At 36.7% G+C, this 19,657-nt stretch overlaps 1 protein-coding gene across 5 annotated transcripts in view; it reads left to right on the forward strand.

The window, feature by feature from the left end:
• The window catches only part of LOC107839885 (embryogenesis-associated protein EMB8), a 28,714-nt gene extending 13,492 nt beyond the window's left edge, over nucleotides 1–15,222 (forward strand). For all 5 annotated transcript variants that reach the window (XM_016683537.2, XM_016683533.2, XM_016683534.2 and 2 more), the window contains 5 exons: nucleotides 13,363–13,419; nucleotides 13,502–13,632; nucleotides 14,049–14,132; nucleotides 14,459–14,525; nucleotides 14,698–15,222. In XM_016683537.2, coding sequence (XP_016539023.2) covers nucleotides 13,363–13,419; nucleotides 13,502–13,632; nucleotides 14,049–14,132; nucleotides 14,459–14,525; nucleotides 14,698–15,069 — 711 coding nt within the window. In that variant the 3' untranslated portion in view covers nucleotides 15,070–15,222. The remainder of the gene's footprint in view (nucleotides 1–13,362; nucleotides 13,420–13,501; nucleotides 13,633–14,048; nucleotides 14,133–14,458; nucleotides 14,526–14,697) is intronic.
• Nucleotides 15,223–19,657: the final 4,435 nt, after the last annotated feature.

Genomic DNA, 19,657 nt, shown 5'->3' on the forward strand with positions numbered 1-19,657 from the left:
CTCTTTGTGGGATTACAATGCGCATGTAGTTGTTGCATGACTATTTCATGCAAGGACCGGCTAAGAAAGACTAATATATGTGGTGTTTCCTTTGTTAAAATTAAAACTTATGGAGTTGCTGTAATCACTGAGGTTTGAGGTTTCTAGCATGCATGATGCGACCAGACTATAGATTTTCCTGTAAAGGAGCATAGTGCTGGCTTTACATAAAAGGGTGGGTGTTTTAGTTGGGTAAATACAACATGTGTGAATTTTCTGAAATATTATACCATAAGAAGTCTATATGTCAAAATAAAGTAAATGCTCTATCTAACGTCTGATGAAAAATTTAATTATCTTAGTACCAAGGAAGGATGATAGATGATTATTTAATCTCCATGGTAGTCGACTAGTTGTACCTTTTCATGTAGGAGCATTTTGTCTATAACCTCTGATGGAAAATTTAATTATCTTAGTGCCAAAGAAGGACGACAGATGGTTAGATAAGCCCCAGGGTAGTCGACTAGTCGTACCTTTTCATGTATTGATGTCCATCCCTTTTAGTTTAGTTTCTGGTGTTCCTCTTGAAACGAGACATCTACTACAGAGAATACAGGAAAGAGAACTAATCGTAGAGGACAAGAAACCTTTGATGCTCTTTGAGCTTTTAGCGTCATTGCATTGTCAAGAAGCTTGTCTTTGAGCTTTAAGCATCATTGCAATGTCGAGAAGCTTGTGAAACACAGGTGCCCTCAGATAAATGGGTGAGATATAAGAGATGCCAGAAAGGTAAAGTTCTGGTCAGATATTTGGTTGGGACACACTCATTTAAAAGAGCAATTGCCGGTATTATTCATAGCGCAAGATGGCAATGGCACCGTCTCAGATTACTGGTCAGAACATGTCTGGAACTTAACTCGTAGGCGCAATATAAGTGATTTGGAGTTTGATGACCTGTCTTCTCTAATGCTTCAGCTACATAACCAAAGTCTGGTTCAGTCAAAAGCTATCACTTTAATAGGGAATAGAGATTCAAAGGGAAATTCAAGGTCAAACGCTGTTGTCAAATCTTGAGGAGTTTATCTGACAGCTTTTCCCAATTGGCCTTGGAAAATCATCTGAAGAAATAAGGCACCGTTGAAGGTGGATTGTTTTTTTGTGTCTGGTGGCGCATGTGGCATGTTTAACTTGGGATAATCTTCAGAAAAGAAGGATACGATCTGCAGCAGATGTTCATTGTGTGAGAAGTATTAGAAATATCTAATCAATGAGTCAAGTAGTTAGTTAAGAGTGTGCTGAGCTGTCATTCTGTTAGTTACATTTCAGCAAGTAGTTAATGGAACAAGTTGTAGATGACAGCTGTATGCTCAGCTAAGAGAAATATATATACAACATGCCCTATACATTGCTCACAGTTAAGAAAAAATGATTACTTGAAACCTCTCTCCTCTCTAATTCTCCGACTGTAATGGTGATTGTAGTTGTTAGTTTTGGTTAAATTCATATGGTATCAAAGCAATCGATCATCGTTTTCGTTGTCATTCGTTGAACAATTACTTCAGCATCCATGGCAGATACAAACGCTACAGCAAGTACAGAGGCTATCACCATTGATCATCATCATCCGCTTCATCTGCAAGCTTCAGATATGCCTGGACTTGTCATTATTCCGATCAAGCTCACAGGGCCAGAAAACTATGCATTGTGGAGCAGATCGATGAAATTGGCACTCCGAGGAAAAGGAAAGCTGGGATTCATTGATGGATCATGTGTAAAGAACAGTTACAGAGGTGAATTGACAGAGTTATGGGAGAAAGGTGATGCAATTGTTTTCTCTTGGATTGGATGTACAGAGGCAAGTGAACTAATACCTAGCATTCTATTTGCTTCGAATGCAAAGCAAGTTTGGAAAGATTTCAAGGAACGTTTCGATCGATCAAATTTGACGAGAATCTATCATCTCTGGACTGAGATTGCAACTCTCCGACAAGGTATGGATTCTGTCACTTGTTATTACTCGAAAATGAAGGACTGTTGGGATGAATTAGATGTTATGGTTGCTTTACCACATTGCGATTGTGCTGAATCTCGGTTCTATGTTGAACATTTATGATCTCAAAGGCTTTTACAATTTCTCATGGGACTGAATGAGAGTTATAGTCACGTTCGAAGTCATATTTTGTCCAAAGGACCTGTTATTAGTGTGAATGAAGCTTATGCAATTGTCACCCAAGAGGAAAGTCAAAGAAGCTTAGGTGTGACAGAAGGTAACAAGGACAATATATCTTTACTAGGGTCCTAAAACTCAACCTAAATCATCTGATTCTGCTTCATCTGCAACAAAAAGGACGGATCTGTATTGTGAGTATTGTGGTTTTAGAAACCATGTCATAGAGATTGCTATCGACTAGTAGGTTACCCTCCAGATTTCCAAAGCAAAAGGCCAGGGTTTCAGGGAGATCAGGCAGCAAGTTCCAAACAAAGCAACTTTCCCTAATCACAAGGAAATTCTACAGGTTACAAGCCCCAAAGTAACTTCAGGCCTCCTTTCAATGCTCCTAGACCGACAGGTGTCAACGGGTCTGCAGGTTATAGGCAACCAACTCGGGGAAGAGGATACAGACCTCAGGCTTATTCCACCACCACTGATGAAGGAAGTGTTTCTTCTTCTTCATCTCCTATGCCTCATTTCTTCTCAGATCAACAATATGAGCAACTGATAGACATGATGAACAGAGATAAATCACAGACTGCTGCTCAAACTCATGCTTCAAATTTAGCAGGTATCAATTGTTTATTATCCACTGCTTTCTCATGTGAATGGATAATAGACTCGGGCTCTACACATCACATTAGTCCTTATAAGGACCTATTAAGCTCTCTTAGAAGCCTGCAGAATGCCTCAAATTCCAAAGTTCAGGTTCCAACAGGAGGGACAGCTGGTATTACTCATGAAGGAAAAGCTATAATTCTAGGAAATTATGAATTGGAAAATGTGCTACATGTTCCAACCTTCAAATTCAACTTGCTCTCAGTGTCAAAATTAACAAGAGAATTATCTTGTGCTGTTACCTTTTTCCCTGATTTTTGAATATTTCAGGCTCTCTCCAATGGCAAGGTATTGGGGATTGGTAAAGAGCAGGAAGGGTTGTATATCTTAAGTGAATACTTCACATCTTTCAAATCTACAACAGGAATATCCTTGACTACTTCACTTTATGAAGAGGACACATTGTGGCACTACAGATTAGGTCATCCTTCTGGAGTAGCTATGCAACGCATGGAGTCTTTGCCTAAGAAAGTGAACATTAGGATACATGATGGTTGTGATATATGTCCTCTAGCAAAACATCACAGGTTATTTTTTCCTATTAGTACTAGTAAGTCTGTTGCTCCTTTTGAGTTAGTACATTTAGATGTTGTTAGAGTGGGTCAAAGTCTCACATTGATTGGGGAATGGACTAGTGGTTTGCTTATATGGATGGGTAATCCTCCCCTCTTGAGCTAGCTTTTGAGGTTGAGTTAGGCCCAAGGTCCATTTCTTGACATGGTATCAGAGCCAGGTCCATTTCCGTTTTGGGCTCCCGGTCCACTCCTCAGTGCCAGTTAGGCCTGGGCGTGAGGAGGGTGTTAGAGTGGGTAAAAGTCCCACATTGATTGGGGAATGGACTAGTGGTTTGCTTATATGAACTTGGGTAATCCTCTCCTCTTGAGCTAGCTTTTGAGGTGAGTGAGGCCCAAGGTCCATTTCTTGACAGATGTATGGGGACCATACAAGAAGCCTACATATGACAATAAGTGCTCTTTCGTGACACTGGTAGATGACTATAGTAGGTATACCTGGATTTGTCTGATTCAATCAAAGTGTGAAGTGTTTACTGTATTGAAAGGTTTTCTCTCATTATATAAAAAATCAGTTTGAAGTATGTGTTAAGACTTTGAGGTCTGATAATGGAACAGAATTTGTGAATTCTCAATGCAGAAATATGTTTATTGCTCATGGTATAATTCATCAAACAAGTTGTGCTTACACACCACAACAAAATGGGACTGTAGAGAGGAAACATAAGCATATCCTTGAAGTGGCAAGAGCCTTAAAGTTCCAAAGTGGCATTCCAACTAAGTTCTGGGGAAAATATGTCAGAACCACAGTGTATCTTATTAATAAGCTACCATCCATTGTATTAAAAGGTAAATCCCCATATGAACTATTGTTTCAAAAAGTTCCCAAGATAGATCACCTCCGGGTGTTTGGTTGTCTTTGTTAGGCTAGTGTCTTCCCTAGAGGTGATAAATTTAAGGAAATAGCAAAGAAGGCTATTCTCATAGGTTATTCACTACTGGAGTTATATTTGTTAGTAGAGATGTAATTTTTAGAGAAACAATATTCCCTTTCAAAGATACAGATGATGTACCAGATACTTGTGATGATGATATGTTCAATTATCCACTTATTCATTCAGTTCCTATAGAGCAAAATGATGCCCCTTCTTACAGTTATCTATTATTGGTCAAGATATTACTCCAGCTGAAGTTACACTGAAGTTACAGGTGTTGATTATGCTATTCAACAAACAAATACACCTCCTGTTGAAGCTATACCAGAAATCATACAGAAGGCACAGGACACACAAGAAGAGTTGGAAATACCTCCACATAATGTAGAAGAGGAAATTGTGGTTGCTCATCCTGCTCATGCACAGTCAAGCAGGCCTACTAGGAATGTTAAACCACCTAGTTGGCTTAGTGACTGTCACTTCCATTAAACCAGCTGCTTCTTGCACTTGTCCTATCAGTGATTATGTCGCATATTCTCACTTGTCCAGAACCTATACTGAACTCATTCTCAGTTGTTCATGAGCCTAGGTTCTTTCAAGAGGCATCCCAACATGCAGAATGGATTGAAGCAATGCAACAAGAGATCAATGCTTTGTAGGAGAATCAGACTTGGGAACTAGTGCATTTGCCACCTGGCAAGTAGCCTATAGGCTCTAAATGGGTGTATAAAGTGAAACTTAAATCTAATGGTGAAATAGACAAGTACAAAGCAAGGTTAGTAGCCAAAGGCTACACTCAAAGAGAAGGTTTGGATTATCATGAAACCTTCTCTCTACAAAACCAGATAAAGAGAGAGTCGAAAGATGGATTTATTCCTTCAGCATCAAGAATTTAAATACAATAAATAACAACAACGTACAACTAAACTTAAGGAATAAATATACAACAATACACTCCTACAATAGGAGGAGTCTTCTGCAAATACAAAGTTAGTAACTATACAGTAAATTATTCTAATACTAATAATATAAAATAATTATACTTAACACACCCCCTCAAGTTAGGTGTGGTGAAACAACGCCTAACTTGGAATGACACCTTGCAAAGGATGGTTCTGGCAATGGCTTGGTAAGTGTATCAGCAAGTTGATCACAAGCATGAGTGTGTTTGACAAGAACCCGACGTGCTTGAACTTGGTTTCTAACATAACAAAAGTTGACAGCAATATGTTTCATACGACTGTGGAACACTGGATTATGACAAAGATAAGTGACACCGACATTGTCACGGAAGATTGTGGGTGTATTTGGAATGGTGATACACAATTCATTGAGCAAGTTGCGCACCCATGTGAGTTTTGCAAGAGCATTTGCAACTGATTTGTACTCCGCTTCAGTAGATGAACGACCTACAGCTTGTTGCTTTTTTGACGACCAACTGACAGGATTGCGCCCAAAGAAAAGAACATGGCCTGATGTGGATACTTTGTCATTCGGGTCTCCCGCCCAATCAGCATCAGCATACATGTAAAGATTGTAGTCCGAGTCATGACGAATATGAAGACCTGAAGTTGTCGTGGATTTGAGATATCAGAGTATCCTTTTAACCGCCTTCCAGTGTTCATCAGTAGGATCATGCATAAACTGTGACAGTTTGTTGACAACATAAGAAATGTCAGGCCATGTAAATGATAAATATTGCAACTTACCGAGTGTGCGCCTGTAGAGTGTAGCATTCGCAGGTGGAGAATTATCAGCTGCCCGAGGTGGTTTACCAGAGCACATTGGTGTCGAAACTCCTTTACAATTTTGCATATCCAATTCAGACAAAATGTCAAGAATGTATTTCGACTGAGAGAGAATAAGACCTTCTGGCACCTTTTTTGCTTCCACACCCAAGAAGTAGTTTAAAGTGCCAAGATCCTTTAGAGAAAAATGAGAACCTAAGGAATCAATAACATGTTTAATCAAGCTAGGATGACTTCCCGGGATCAAAATGTCATCAACATAAACGAGCACATAAACAGTAGCAGCCAGATTCTTCAAAATAAACAAAAAGGTGTCGGATTTAGATTTAATAAATCCCATTTTCTATAGATGATTATGTAGTGCTTTATACCAAGCCCGAGGGTCCTGTTTAAGACCATAAATGGTTTTTTTTAATCTACAAATATGAGAAGGAAATTGGGAATTGATAAGTCCTTGAGGTTGAGACATAAAAACCTCTTCAGTCAACTGGCCGAGTTGATGAATCGACCAATTGTGTTGCACTTCTATAGATAACACAAGTCGCACTATTGTTGGCTTAATAACTGGACTGAAGGTTTCATGAAAATCCAAGCCAGGGCTTTGTGTGAACCCCTTTGCAACAAGGCGAGCTTTGTATCGATCTATGGAACCGTCCGTTTTTCTTTTAATGCGATACAACCATTTGCAGTCCACACCATTCTTCGTTGAGTCTCGTGGTACCAATTCCCAAGTCTGATTCTTCATTAAAGCATCATATTCTGCATGCATAGCTTGTCTCTACTCTTTGTGGATGTTGGCTTGTTTGAAGGTTGTTGGTGTAGTACTGAACTGAGTTAGAAACTGAATTGTCTTTTGGGCTTGGTAACATTATTCTGGGACCTAGAGGTCATTCGGTTTACTACGGGCTCTGAAATTGGCATGTGGGGTTGTTCGGGGTTGGGACTTCCACTGCCAGGAAGTGAAGTTCTCAATGGTGAATTAGTGGTTGGAGATGGAGCATTGGGGATTTGTTGTGGAGTGTTAGTGTTAGGTTTACGTCTTTGCTATGTTATCAAAGGTGCATGTTGTGTGTTTAAGATTTCATCATGCTAGGAAGAAGTAGAAGAAAGTGTAGAATTACCTGGAATAGCTGCAGTGGCTGCTGGTACTTGGCCAAAATTGAAGGAACTAGCATTTTGTGATTCTAAGGACTGTAGTATAGGTGGGGGTATATCAGTAGAGGGTGTTGGAATGGTAGCTGACTTCAGAATTTCCTTTTTGGAGTTAACGTCTTCCCAGGTCAGTTGAGAAAATTTTTTCCTTATATGTAGAAACATTATTTTAAAAGGAATTTTTTTTCATAAAAACGACTGCACTGGATCAAAGCAGAGGTGTGCATGATGGCTTTGAGAAACACCTAAATACACGCAAGGGGTGGACTTAGGCTCCAACTTATTTTTGGTGTAGGATTTAAGCCATGGATAACAAAGACAACCAAAAATTTTTAAATTGGCATAGTTGGGTGGTTTACCAAATAGTTTTTGGTAGGGTGATTCGTTATTTAAGATGGGTTTGGTAATCAATTAATAAGATAAACAACATGATGGTAGGCGAAAGACCATAGTTCTGGTGGTAGGGATGCTTCATAGAGAAGGGTTTTGGTTGTTTCAACAATATGACGATGACGACGTTCAGCTATGGCAAGGCGTTGTGGCGTGTAGGGAGGTGAAACTAAATGTTCAATGCCATTTTGTTGAAGATAGGACTGAAGACTTTTGTATTCACCTCCTCCATCCGAATAAAAAGATTTAATTTTTATTTTGAAAAAGTTCTCTACTAAAGGATGAAAATTTTGGAACAAAGAGGCAACTTCACTTTTATTTTTAATTGTATATAACCAAGTACACTTGGTGTAGTGATCAATAAAAATACAGTAATATAACTTTTTGTCTAGTGATAAAACGGGTAATGGTCCCCATAAATCGCTAAAGATAACCTGAAGAGAATCATTACTGGATAAAGTGAGTCGTTGAAAAGGAAAACGATGTGCTTTATTAGAGGAACAAGCATTACAAAATTCAATTTTTTCTTTAGTAGCAATAGGTAAAGAAAACTTCTTCAAAATAAAATTTAAAATCGTCGAATGAGGATGAGCCAAGCGACAATGCCATAGCTGGAAAGGAACTTTTGTGGATGCAAGATTGATGGATATTGGTGGTCTGGGTGGATGTTGTGGCCACTCATAGAGTTCATTCTTATTCCGGCCTTGTACCAGCAGCTTCTGAGTATACAGGTCCTTTACAAGAAAAGTAGAAGGAAAAAATTCAACGGATGTTAGATTGTCTTGACAAAATTTGGCTACAGAAATAAGATTTTTTTGAATTGATGGAGCACATAGAGTGTTAGAAAGCCTGAAAGCAGAATTAGATGCTTGTATTTGAGTTGAACCAATATGGGTAATAGAATGGTTTTACCGTCACCCATGGATATTCCCTCATTGCCTGTATATTCTTTAAGATTGTGAGGGTCAGCCGTGACATGATAACTCGCACCAGAATCCAGAATCCAAGAGCTTTTTGCTGACTGCAAACTAGAGGCAAAGTTGGCCTTAGCTTCAAAATGATTGTGCAATTTCGAACGACATACATCTGCAGTGTGACTAAATTTTTGGCACAATTGGCATCGAACAGATTGTCTTGAATTTGATCTCCAATTCTGCTGATTGTTGGAGTTGGATTGTCGAGGAGCATATTGGTTCCACTGTTGATTGTTGAAGTTGGATTGTGGAGGAGCAGATTGGTTCCACTGTTGATTGTTGAAGCGACGATTATTCCAATTAGACTGGTGTGGCATATTTGTCTTCTATGCTACAGCAGCTGTGATAGTGGAGGATGACTTCTCGAGATCTTGGTGCTTGAGGAAAAGCTCATGATCTGTGAACTTGTGAAACAATTCTTCAAAACTTAATGAAGAGTCTCTTGATCTTATAGCGGCAGAGATTTCACCATACTCTGGGCCCAGGCCGCTTAGAATCTTGACAATAAGTTAATCATCTGTTACTGGTGATCCAGCAACTTTGAGAGCATCAGAAAGAGATCGAACCTCTTGTAAGTATTCTGCAACAGATTTAGAGGCTTTTTTGATATTCTGCAATTGGTCGCTCAAGCTAAAAATACGAGTGTGGCTCTTATTTGCATAAGCCGTGTGAAGAAGTTCCCAGACAGTCTTAGCAGATGGAGCTGTGGCAACAGTAGGCGAAATGGTGGGATCTATAGATGCCATCATTGCTTGTTGGACCAGTTGGTCCTGAGAGAACCAGATTTGATAGCTGGGATTTGGCATCGTAAGGTTATCTTGAGTAACTGTCATTGGTGGTGCCAATTTTGATCCGTCAAGATGTCCCATAAGCTGATGGCCATTGAGTAGCATCACAAGTTGTGCTTTCCAAGTTGAGATGTTAAGATTACCTTGCAATTTGATAGGTAACTAAGATGTGGGATTGAATTGTACCACATGAACAATAGGTGAAGCTGCAGAAACACTGCTGTTGGTAGTAGTTAATAATAACTGGAGGAATTGTTTCTTGAGGTACAACCATAGATGAGAAGAGAAAGAGGATCTAACTCGTAAGAGGCTAGAGGTTCTGATACTATATAAAACCAGATAAAGAGAGAGAGTCGAAAGATGGATTTATTCCTTCAGCATCTAGAATTTAAATACAATAAATAACAACCTTCAGCTAAAATTAAGGAATAGATATACAACAATAGACTCCTACAATAGGAGGAATCTTCTACAAATACAAAGTCAGTAACTATACAGTAATTATTCTAATACTGATAATATAAAATAATTATGCTTAAAACTCTCCAGTAGCTAAAATGTGCACTGTCAGGACTGTTATTCCTGTAGCAGCTTCAAAGAATTGGGATCTTTATCAGATGGATGTTAGTAATGCTTTTCTTCAAGGAGATCTGTATGAAGAAGTATACATGGAACTACCTCAAGGCTTTCACAAGCAGGAGGAAACCAGAGTATGTAAGCTTCCGAAATCCTTGTATGGACTTAAGCAAGCTTCAAGGCAATGGAATATTAAGTTGACCACTGCACTACTGAATGCTGGTTATACTCAAAGTTCTCATGATCATTCTTTATTCATCAAGCAACATGGTGATGATATTGTAGTACTTCTTATCTATGTGGATGATATATTACTTATAGGAAGTGATAAAGGCTGATGCAAAGCAGTATTTGCATAGTTAGTGTAAGGTCAAGGACTTGGGTGAGTTGAGATACTTCTTAGGAATTGAAGTAGTGAGGTCTCAACATGGCATACTTCTCAACCAAAGGAAGTATGCAATGGAGCTTATTTCCGAGATAGGGATGAGTGGTGCTAAACCTGTTTTCACTCCTTTAGAAACCAATGTCAAGCATAGTTCTGCAGAATATGACAAACGCACTGGAAAAACTGATGATCCATTATTTGATGATGTCAATTCATATCAAAGACTAGTAGGGAAACTGATTTATTTGACTATCACCAGACCTGATATTTGTTTTGCTATGCAATTACTAAGTCAGTTTATGCAACAACCTAAGCTTTCTCATTGGAATGCAGCATTGAGAATGGTAAGATATATCAAGGGTCACCTGGATTAGGTGTTTTGATGAAATCAAGCCCCATAACAGAGATGACGATAGTGCATTGTGATTCTGATTGGGCTGCATGCCCTGACACTCGGAGATCAGTTACAGGATTTGTTTTGCAATTAGGACCATCTTTAGTATCATGGAAATCAAAAAAGCAACATACTGTTAGTTGAAGTTCTGCAGAAGCTGAATATCGCAGCATTGCAGCTACAGTAGCTGAGGTTATCTGGATGGTGGGATTGTTGAAAGACCTGAATGTTTAAGTCAAAACACTTGTGCAGTTGTTTTGTGATAGCAAGGTTGTTATGCAAATTGTAGCCAATCCTATGTTTCATGAACGCACGAAACATATTGAGATTGACTGCCATTTCATTCGAGAAAAACTCAAAGAAGGATTGATACAACCTGTGCACGTCTCAATAAAGTTTCAACTTGCTGATTTGCTTACCAAAGGGTTAGGAATATCTCAACATCATTTCTTATTATCCAAGCTGGGAGTTCTTGATGTATTTCACCCTCCAGCTTGAGGGGGAATATTAGAAATATCTAATCAATGAGTCAAGTAGTTAGTTAAGAGTGTGCTGAGCTGTCATTCTGTTAGTTACATTGCAGCAAGTAGTTAGTGGAATAAGTTGTAGATGACAATTGTATGCACAGCTAAGAGAAATATATATACTACATGCCCTGTACATTGTTCATAGTTAAGAAAAAATGATTACTTGAAACCTCTCTCCTCTCTAATTCTCCTACTGTAATGGTGATTGTGTTGGGTTCAATATGTATGAAAAGGGTGTGAATGAAAAATGGAGAGAAAATTGTGGAAGAAAGGAGACACCAATTTAGAAAGTGTACTCCCAAAATTGGAAAGTTCAGTAATGTGGGAGAAGGGAACTATGGAGTGCTTTTAATAGAAAGCACTTACTCCACATGCTAAGTGAGGCAAGAAATAAGAAATGCCTCGCGCCGTCGTCGTTCGCTCGGCTCGGCTTTGAATTTGGATTTGGAAAATGATCGATCGGTGAGATCTAATTTTTTGGACAAAGTTTATTTCACGTAAATTTAATCCGAATACCAAAAGGAAAACGCACCAGTAATCCTCTATTTATACATGCATACAGATTTTGAAACAATATTTTCTAAAATGATACATTGCTTTGAACTGATGCAATTGTTCAATGAAATGATATGTCTGTTCAACGAACTGATGTACTGTTTCGTGAACTAGTATGTCTGTTTGGAGAAGGACACGTTCTTTGGGTAAACAGACATGAATTTCCAGAAACATCACACCATTTAAGTGAATCAATGCCACCTTTTCGAAGAGGCATCTCACAGGCAATATAAACCTGCTTTCATTCACAGGTTTTGATATGAATTTTTCTGCAATAAACTCTCTTCTTGTCTTTTCAAATACTCTGTGTGATCAGTCAATCCGTTAAGTGAGTTTGATGATATTCCAATTGTTTGAGGTACCGCTACAGTTGGTTTGTTTGGCCATTTTATCCTGGGAGGAAAATTCCGCAACCTCGGGTACAGTGAGGGAAATTACTTCCTTAAGGAAAATCCGTGAATTCGGACGACTTGGCCTTATTCATTTCTGTTTCATCTATTTTCTAAAAAAATAAAATACACCTCTTGGAAAGGTCATTTTGTTCTTGTGTGAGGGTATTTGATATACTTCATTGTGTTCTTGTTTATACTTGAACTCTAGTTGAAGTTGTTGTTCTGCATATATAGATTCTGCATATATAGATTCTGCGTACCCGTAGAAGGAAATAACAGATTGTAGTTGTTAGTTTTGGTTAAATTCATAAGAAGGAAGGGAGAGTGACAACAGGGCGGACCTACCTTGTATTTTGGGGTGCTCCGGCACCACTAAACTCGACGTGGAATAGGTATAATTACATAAAAAATATATGAAAATAGGTATAAAACATATAAAAGCACCCACTAAAACAAAATTTGGTTGGGTGCATTGACATTTAGGTTGATTTTAAGGTCCTTCATTTGAAGGAGGTCGGTCCTGGGTTCGAACCTCATTGAGGTTATTTTTTTACTCTTTTCAGTTTTTAAATTTTTTAAGCATTCACTATCCTTCAATCCTGAGTTCACCACTACACCACTGAGTGACAATCACCTTTTCTTACATTGCCCCTACACCTCGCATATTTGGTATTTTCTCTTAAATAATGTGGGGATCAGTTGGGTGATGCCTAAGACGACAGTGGAGGTACTGCAATGCTGGCACACTCTAAGAACATGGAACTCACTGCCTACTGCCATATGGTGGTGCATTTGGAAGGAAAGAAATTGGAGAATTTAGAAAGGAAAAAAAAGGAATTTGTAATTAGTTTAAAGCACAGATGCATTTCCTTCTGTTTTTTTGGGTCTAACATGACAGTAGCTAATGATACAGAAGCCATGGTTGACCTTTTGAGTTCATTACACAACTTGTAATGAGACTTTCCTCTGTAAATACTTATCAGCTCTTTTGCTGCTTCTAATACAATACCCTTTACCAATCAAAAAATAATAATATCCTAATTGTAAATTAACTTCAATGATGTAGTGAAGTCCTTTTTTGACCCTAACTAGAGGCACATTTGTGTGATTCATTTAGAAAGAGTTAATTTAATTGATAACATATGCAACTAACTTACTAACCAGTAGATGATCTATCTTTAGTATTGCTTATTCTGATGGCTTATTTTCTTTGTTTCTCTTGCAGTCCCGTACTGTCAGAGATTTTGACCACTCTTCTACTCGTGTTCTTGCTGATATTGAGGTATCACAACTCTGCCTCCTTTTTCTGTACATCTGTTCAGTGGCTAATTAATCAGCATTTGTTTCCATCCCCTCTCCCCAAGACTGTCGATACATATTACAGGAAAGCTAGCTGTGCCAGCTATATAGGAAATGTGATGGTTCCCCTCCTTTGCATTAGTGCCTTGGATGATCCAGTCTGTACAAGAGAAGCAATTCCATGGGACGAATGTCGGTATGTCATCCTTTGTATTGTGTGGTCTCTCCTTTTCGCTTCAGTTTGAATTGCCAGATTGGACAGATCGCCGGTGCTGCGTGAATTAATAGAGTTGCAAAATTATATGCTTGTTTGGAGAAAGGATATAACTGTACAGTTATCAAGCAATACATGAAATAGTAATTTAATTCGCCAAGAATATTTTGCTGTCAGCGTTGCGCCAAACATAATGGAAACTGAAGGCATTTGTGCAAGAAACCTTACCTTATCTAATGCCGGTTGAGGCTTTGCTTATATTGAAGTCTTGTTTGTTAGTTCTAAGTCATTCCCCATGTCATCTTTGTATGCCCCTGGTGATTGTTCTCTTTTTGCTTTTAATTTTTCAGCATGTGGTGTGGGCTTTTAAATAGATGAATAACATGATTCTCTTCCAGGGCTAACAAAAATATCGTACTAGCTACCACGCACCATGGAGGACACTTGGGATATTTTGACGGGATGACTGCAAAAAGTCTCTGGTAATTTGCCTTAACACATCAGCCATGGTTTCTGGCTTCGTAATTATTTAACTTATGTTTTTGTTAAATCTGATTAGCGCTGCATCTCGCCAACCATCTGGTTCTTTTAGCATGGGAAAATGCTCCAAAATGAAAGGATCAAGAAAAAACTGAGTTCTCGACTTTGGGGTTGTAGGAGATCTACGATAGAGAATTTAGTAATACGTATAAGTATTCACATGTATTACTTGCCCTTTTGAGTTTTCTATTAAGGCATGATGACCACTTACATGCTATGACAACAATACTTGGTGAGAACAGATTGATGATGTGCTCCTTATGTGCAGGTGGGTTAGAGCTGTTGATGAATTTCTTTGTGCTTTGAACTCCAGCTCATTGATCCATAGCAAAAAGGTATGCGTCCTTGTACACACACCTTGAAATGCTCAATACTTGGAAGGTGGTAAGCTCGCATACCTAGTTAATTGGCTATGCCTGATTGATAGCAAGAAGTTGCCGAACAAACAATGGTGAATTCTTGTATATCAGAATGATATTTGATGCTAAGAGTCATTGTATTATGCAGAGGCAGATTACCACAGTGCACAGTCCCCTGGAATCATCCATTGATCAGGCCCCATATGTCAATCTTAGAGAAGACGGATTGGTGACCGCATTTAGCAATGAGCAATCAGGTGAAATAGGAAGTCAGCAGAATGAGCAGCCGGTCGAAGATGACAAGGCTGGAGATAGTAGAGGGGTCAATGGTACGATGCAACTAGAACCAAATGCAACAACTCAGTTAGTCACTGGATTCAGCCACGAGACATCAAGTGAAGTAGGAAATGAGCAACTGGTTGAAGATGACAAGGCTGGAGATGGTATTAGAGCTGTCAATGGCAGGGTGCAACAAGAACACAAATGCAATGGAACTAGCCTAGTGAGTGACCAGTATTAAAGTTTATTAATGTGCATCAAGAACCAAAAAGTTTAAAGTTTGTTTGAACTTTGTATTTTACTGTTAATAAAAACATGCAATATGAAGTTATGATTTAAAATCATGTGATTTGGGATCAGGATTTAAAATCCCGCTCTAAAGGTTAAATACCTAGATAGGCCATGTCCAATTTTCTTCTCCATTAATATAATCCCTCCCCCATCTTTTCCTATTCTCCCCATGCTCACACCTAAATTTTTCCATTGCTTTAAATGTTTGGCTTGACCTCTTGTTTTTGTTTTGTCATTAGTCATTACTCATCCCAACAAGATTTCTACTTCTTTTGTGATACTCCATAATAAAATATAGTAGTCTGTAGTTTCCACGAATAAGCACTAGATAATAGTATTAAATCTTGCCAAAAAAAAAAAAAGAATTATGCTCTATGCGAAAATATTGTCCCTATTCTGTAAAAAGATTGAATTAAAAAATAATAAGTAACTACTACTGTTGACTGATGGGTCATTATAAAAAGATTGTAGTATTAAAGAATAACCATGGATCATTATTTATAAAAAGATTGTATTAAGAATGACTAGTGGTTACTGTTGTTGACCGGTGGATCATTATAAATTAAGAGTATTTGAAAGTTTATAATCTCAAACATTTTATTTATGAAAGGAACATGAAGATATAATTAATTATCAATGTGGGCACCTTAGGATACTCATACATTTGTTTATAAAATATGGTTTGCTCATTTGGTAAGAGTAGAAAAGGTGAGAATGGTTTGCTCATTTGGTAAGAGTAGAAAAGGTGAGAAAAATTTGATAGTTTTCATGTTTATGAAAAAATTACAACTTAAAGGATTCAAATTTTATGTTCAAATAAAACTTCAATGTCATATGAACCTTATTTCAAATCATGATTCCCTGCTTGCATGTCCAAACGGGCTTATACAAAGTTTTAGGCTTCTTAGTTTGATCAGATATTTCAAATTTTTTTCTGAACTCCCTGTCAAATTAAATAGCTTCAAATAATTGAAACCGGAACATTATGATATTAAATTTGGAACCAGCTAGTGATCAGTTAAAATTCATCTCACAGTACAACAACAACATACCCAATTTATTTTCACATAGTGCGGTCTGAGGAGGGTAGGTAGAGTATGCGCAGATCATACTACTATCTCAAGTGAAGTATAGAGACTGTTTCTAATAGACTCCGACTTAAAATCGATAATAGTATAACCAACACAAAAATTAAGTACAAAATAAACTAACACCACTAGCAATAAGATAATACTACAACCATAGCGTAAAAATAAAAACATCTAACCGAAGATAAGAAAATGGTGACTTGTTGAAAATATGTGGTGACAGTGACAACTGACATATACCAACTTGTCATTATTACTGGACAAGAAAAAGTTGGCTCAAGAGAGATGACGCCTTTTTATTATTTTCTTGTGGTTCGACGTTAACTTTTTTTCTTTTTTATCAATTCATGTGGAATTTGAGATATTGATATAGTTAATTCTAAACTAGATTTTGTGAATCAAATAATGAACTTTAGATTGAATTAAATTTAAAAATAGTTTAACGAGCGAGAATTATCCAAATTATATAAGAAGTTTAAAAGTTCAATCATAATTCATATGCAAATTAACTATCTTGCACATTTAAGATTAGACATTTAAAATGTGAATAATGTAACTTAAGTCTAACAAATGGTATCTTAGGTATGGTCATCTAACAAATGGTCCTAATATCAAGTAAATTAAACATTGTGATGTAGGGCTATTCAAAATCGAACCGTAATCGTTAACCCAACCACAAAATTGATTTATTTGCTAATTGGTAATGGATTATCGAATTAATGGTTGGAGAACGGATTAAAATTTTATAATTAATGGCTTATTGGTGCGGGGACGAATTACTCAATTTTCTTATCGGATAAACCGTTAACCCATTAAAAATTATTATAATTATATTTTTATCCCCTAGATATATAAGTATCTTTTATCAATCCAACATATAAAACTCCATTTATTACTCTATTCACTTCTTCATTTAGAAAATAACATGCCATTTCTTGTGATATCTAAACATAAAGTGCAGTCAGACTCTCTAAAATGTAAAGAAAATTTGAAATTAATTCTTAAACCAAACATAAATTATTCTTGACAACACAAAGGGCTGCAATAAAAATGAAACAACCCAAATGTGTCCTTCACAAAGTTTGATATAAAACATAAAAATCCAAATAATATTAAAGTTTTAATTTTTTTCTGTCAATCCAATAATTAAAAATGTTTCTACATACATTTTAGGTCTAGAATAAAATTCTTATTTGATTCGATGTTTTAACCTATTAAATAACTATACGAACAAAACTCAAGAAGCTTAAAAGATTGATAAATAGATCAATCATAGTATACAAACAACTTAGTCGGTGAAAAAACGAAGAAACTACCAATAATCGCTCGATATTTTATTCTCTCTTAAATTTATCTGTTACACCATCCAATAACCGTCCGTTAATTGCTAATCCAATACCAAACCAACTGTTATCTTATTGGGTGGCAAGTGGATTAGTATATTTAAAAACCTATAACCAATAAGTTAAATCGTTAAGTATAATTATCCAACCGATCCAACCGATAAGCAATCCTATTGTGATGAATTTGATTCTAATATTATGATTAAAAATATTGGTATCTTATGTATGGTGATCTAACAAATGGACCTATTTCTTTTCTCTCAATGGTAAAGGGCATGTTTTGCTTTTACCAACAAAGAGCAAAGTAATTTCCAAATATAAAGACAAGCTAAGAGCAAAAGAAGACTAGGAAATAATACAACTAAACAAAATTTGGCACACCATATAATATTTTCATCACACCATATTATATTGTCACACCCATATAATATTTGTCATCACACAAGAATGTCACATCCTATATTAAGATTGTTGGTTGTGACGTGTAACTGATTCCCAAATTGGCTAAGCTAACCATTGCTCTCCCTTCTATAAGATTTAATAACAACTTCCCTTTGCCCAACTACTTTCTTCTCCATTATTCTTTCTTGATTTTATTCTTTCTGAAATGTGATTTAATAACTCTCTTGCATATTTAAGCTTAGACATTTGAAATGTGAATAATATAACGAAAGTCAAATATCAAGTAAATTTAACACTGAGATGAACTTGATTCTAATATCATGATTAAAAATATTGGTATCTTAGGCATGGTCATCTAACAAATGGACCTATTTCATTTCTCTCAATGGTAAAGGGCATGTTTTACATTTTACCAACAAAGAGCAAAGTAATTTCCAAATATAGAGACAAAAGCTAAGAGCAAAAGAATATTAGGAAACACTACAACTAAACAAAATTTGGCACACCAAAAACGGGCAAAACATTTTCTCCTCGTCCTCAGCCGGCCGAAAGATGACGATGTCATGTATGTGACCATGCCTGCCTACGTTATATTCATTATTGTTGTAGATACATTTATCATACAAATGCCTGGGGAAGGGAGGGAATTGCTGAGATCCAAAGTAGAGTTCTTAAGGCTCTACTATTTCTTATTTAGTACTTAGAAATGATCATACCTAATGAATAAGAGCTATTTATTTGGCTCCTTTTATGAAAGTTTTTGTGATAGAAGCTTTAATCATTCTTGTGATTTTATATCTCTGAATCTGATATTCAGATTCAGACATATATTAATAATATTGCGCAAATGTCTTACATTATCAGCTTAATTTAACCTATGACAATATGTTTGATTATCATTTTTACTATGTTATTCGGTTAATTTTAGTTTATCATAAAGACTTACTTGTAATTGCAAAATTTTCAGTACAATGTTTCACATGAATCACCCCGAAAAGAAAAATGAGTTGAAAGACCCTTTCAACTCTTTAATTAATTAAATAAAGGTGACAAGTGGGTACCACAATATTATTAAGTTAAAAAAGATAAAGTCGGTTAAACAGCTAGGACCGTTGTTCGACAACTGCATTAGTGTCCGAACAATTATCAAAGTTATCGAACAACTTTGATAGTTGTTGAGACAATTTTTATAGTTGTTGAGACAACAATTTTAGTTGTAAGAGTGAAAATGCTAAAACTGAAAATTTTTTTGTCCCTTTTACCTAATTTTTAAAACTTGAAGGACCCTCACTTAATTGAGAAACTTGTTTATCCCTTTTAATTGATCAAACCCATCGGTAGCCCCCTAAACTTGGCACGACCTTTCACTTAGGCACATCAAATGGACGTTGTTCACTTTTGGCACCTCAAATAGCCATAAAGTGTGTCACAACACCTTTCGACATCAGCACTGGTGAGTACGTCTCACTTGCTGCCAACGTGAAAAAAACGGCCAATTAATTTGTGTCAACTCATTTAAATTTCCACATCACTATATACACCTATAATTATTATTTTTATTGAAAAAAGGATTAAAACACATGGAAAGGGACCAATTATAAAAAGACATTTGTCATTTTTATAAAAATAATTTTTATATAATTAATTTAAATAAAAAATATTAATAACCCCACCCCCTACCTTATATTATCTTCCTAACCACCCC

This window comes from Capsicum annuum, chromosome 8, assembly GCF_002878395.1.
Source record: "Capsicum annuum cultivar UCD-10X-F1 chromosome 8, UCD10Xv1.1, whole genome shotgun sequence".
Taxonomy (NCBI): Eukaryota; Viridiplantae; Streptophyta; class Magnoliopsida; order Solanales; family Solanaceae; genus Capsicum; species Capsicum annuum.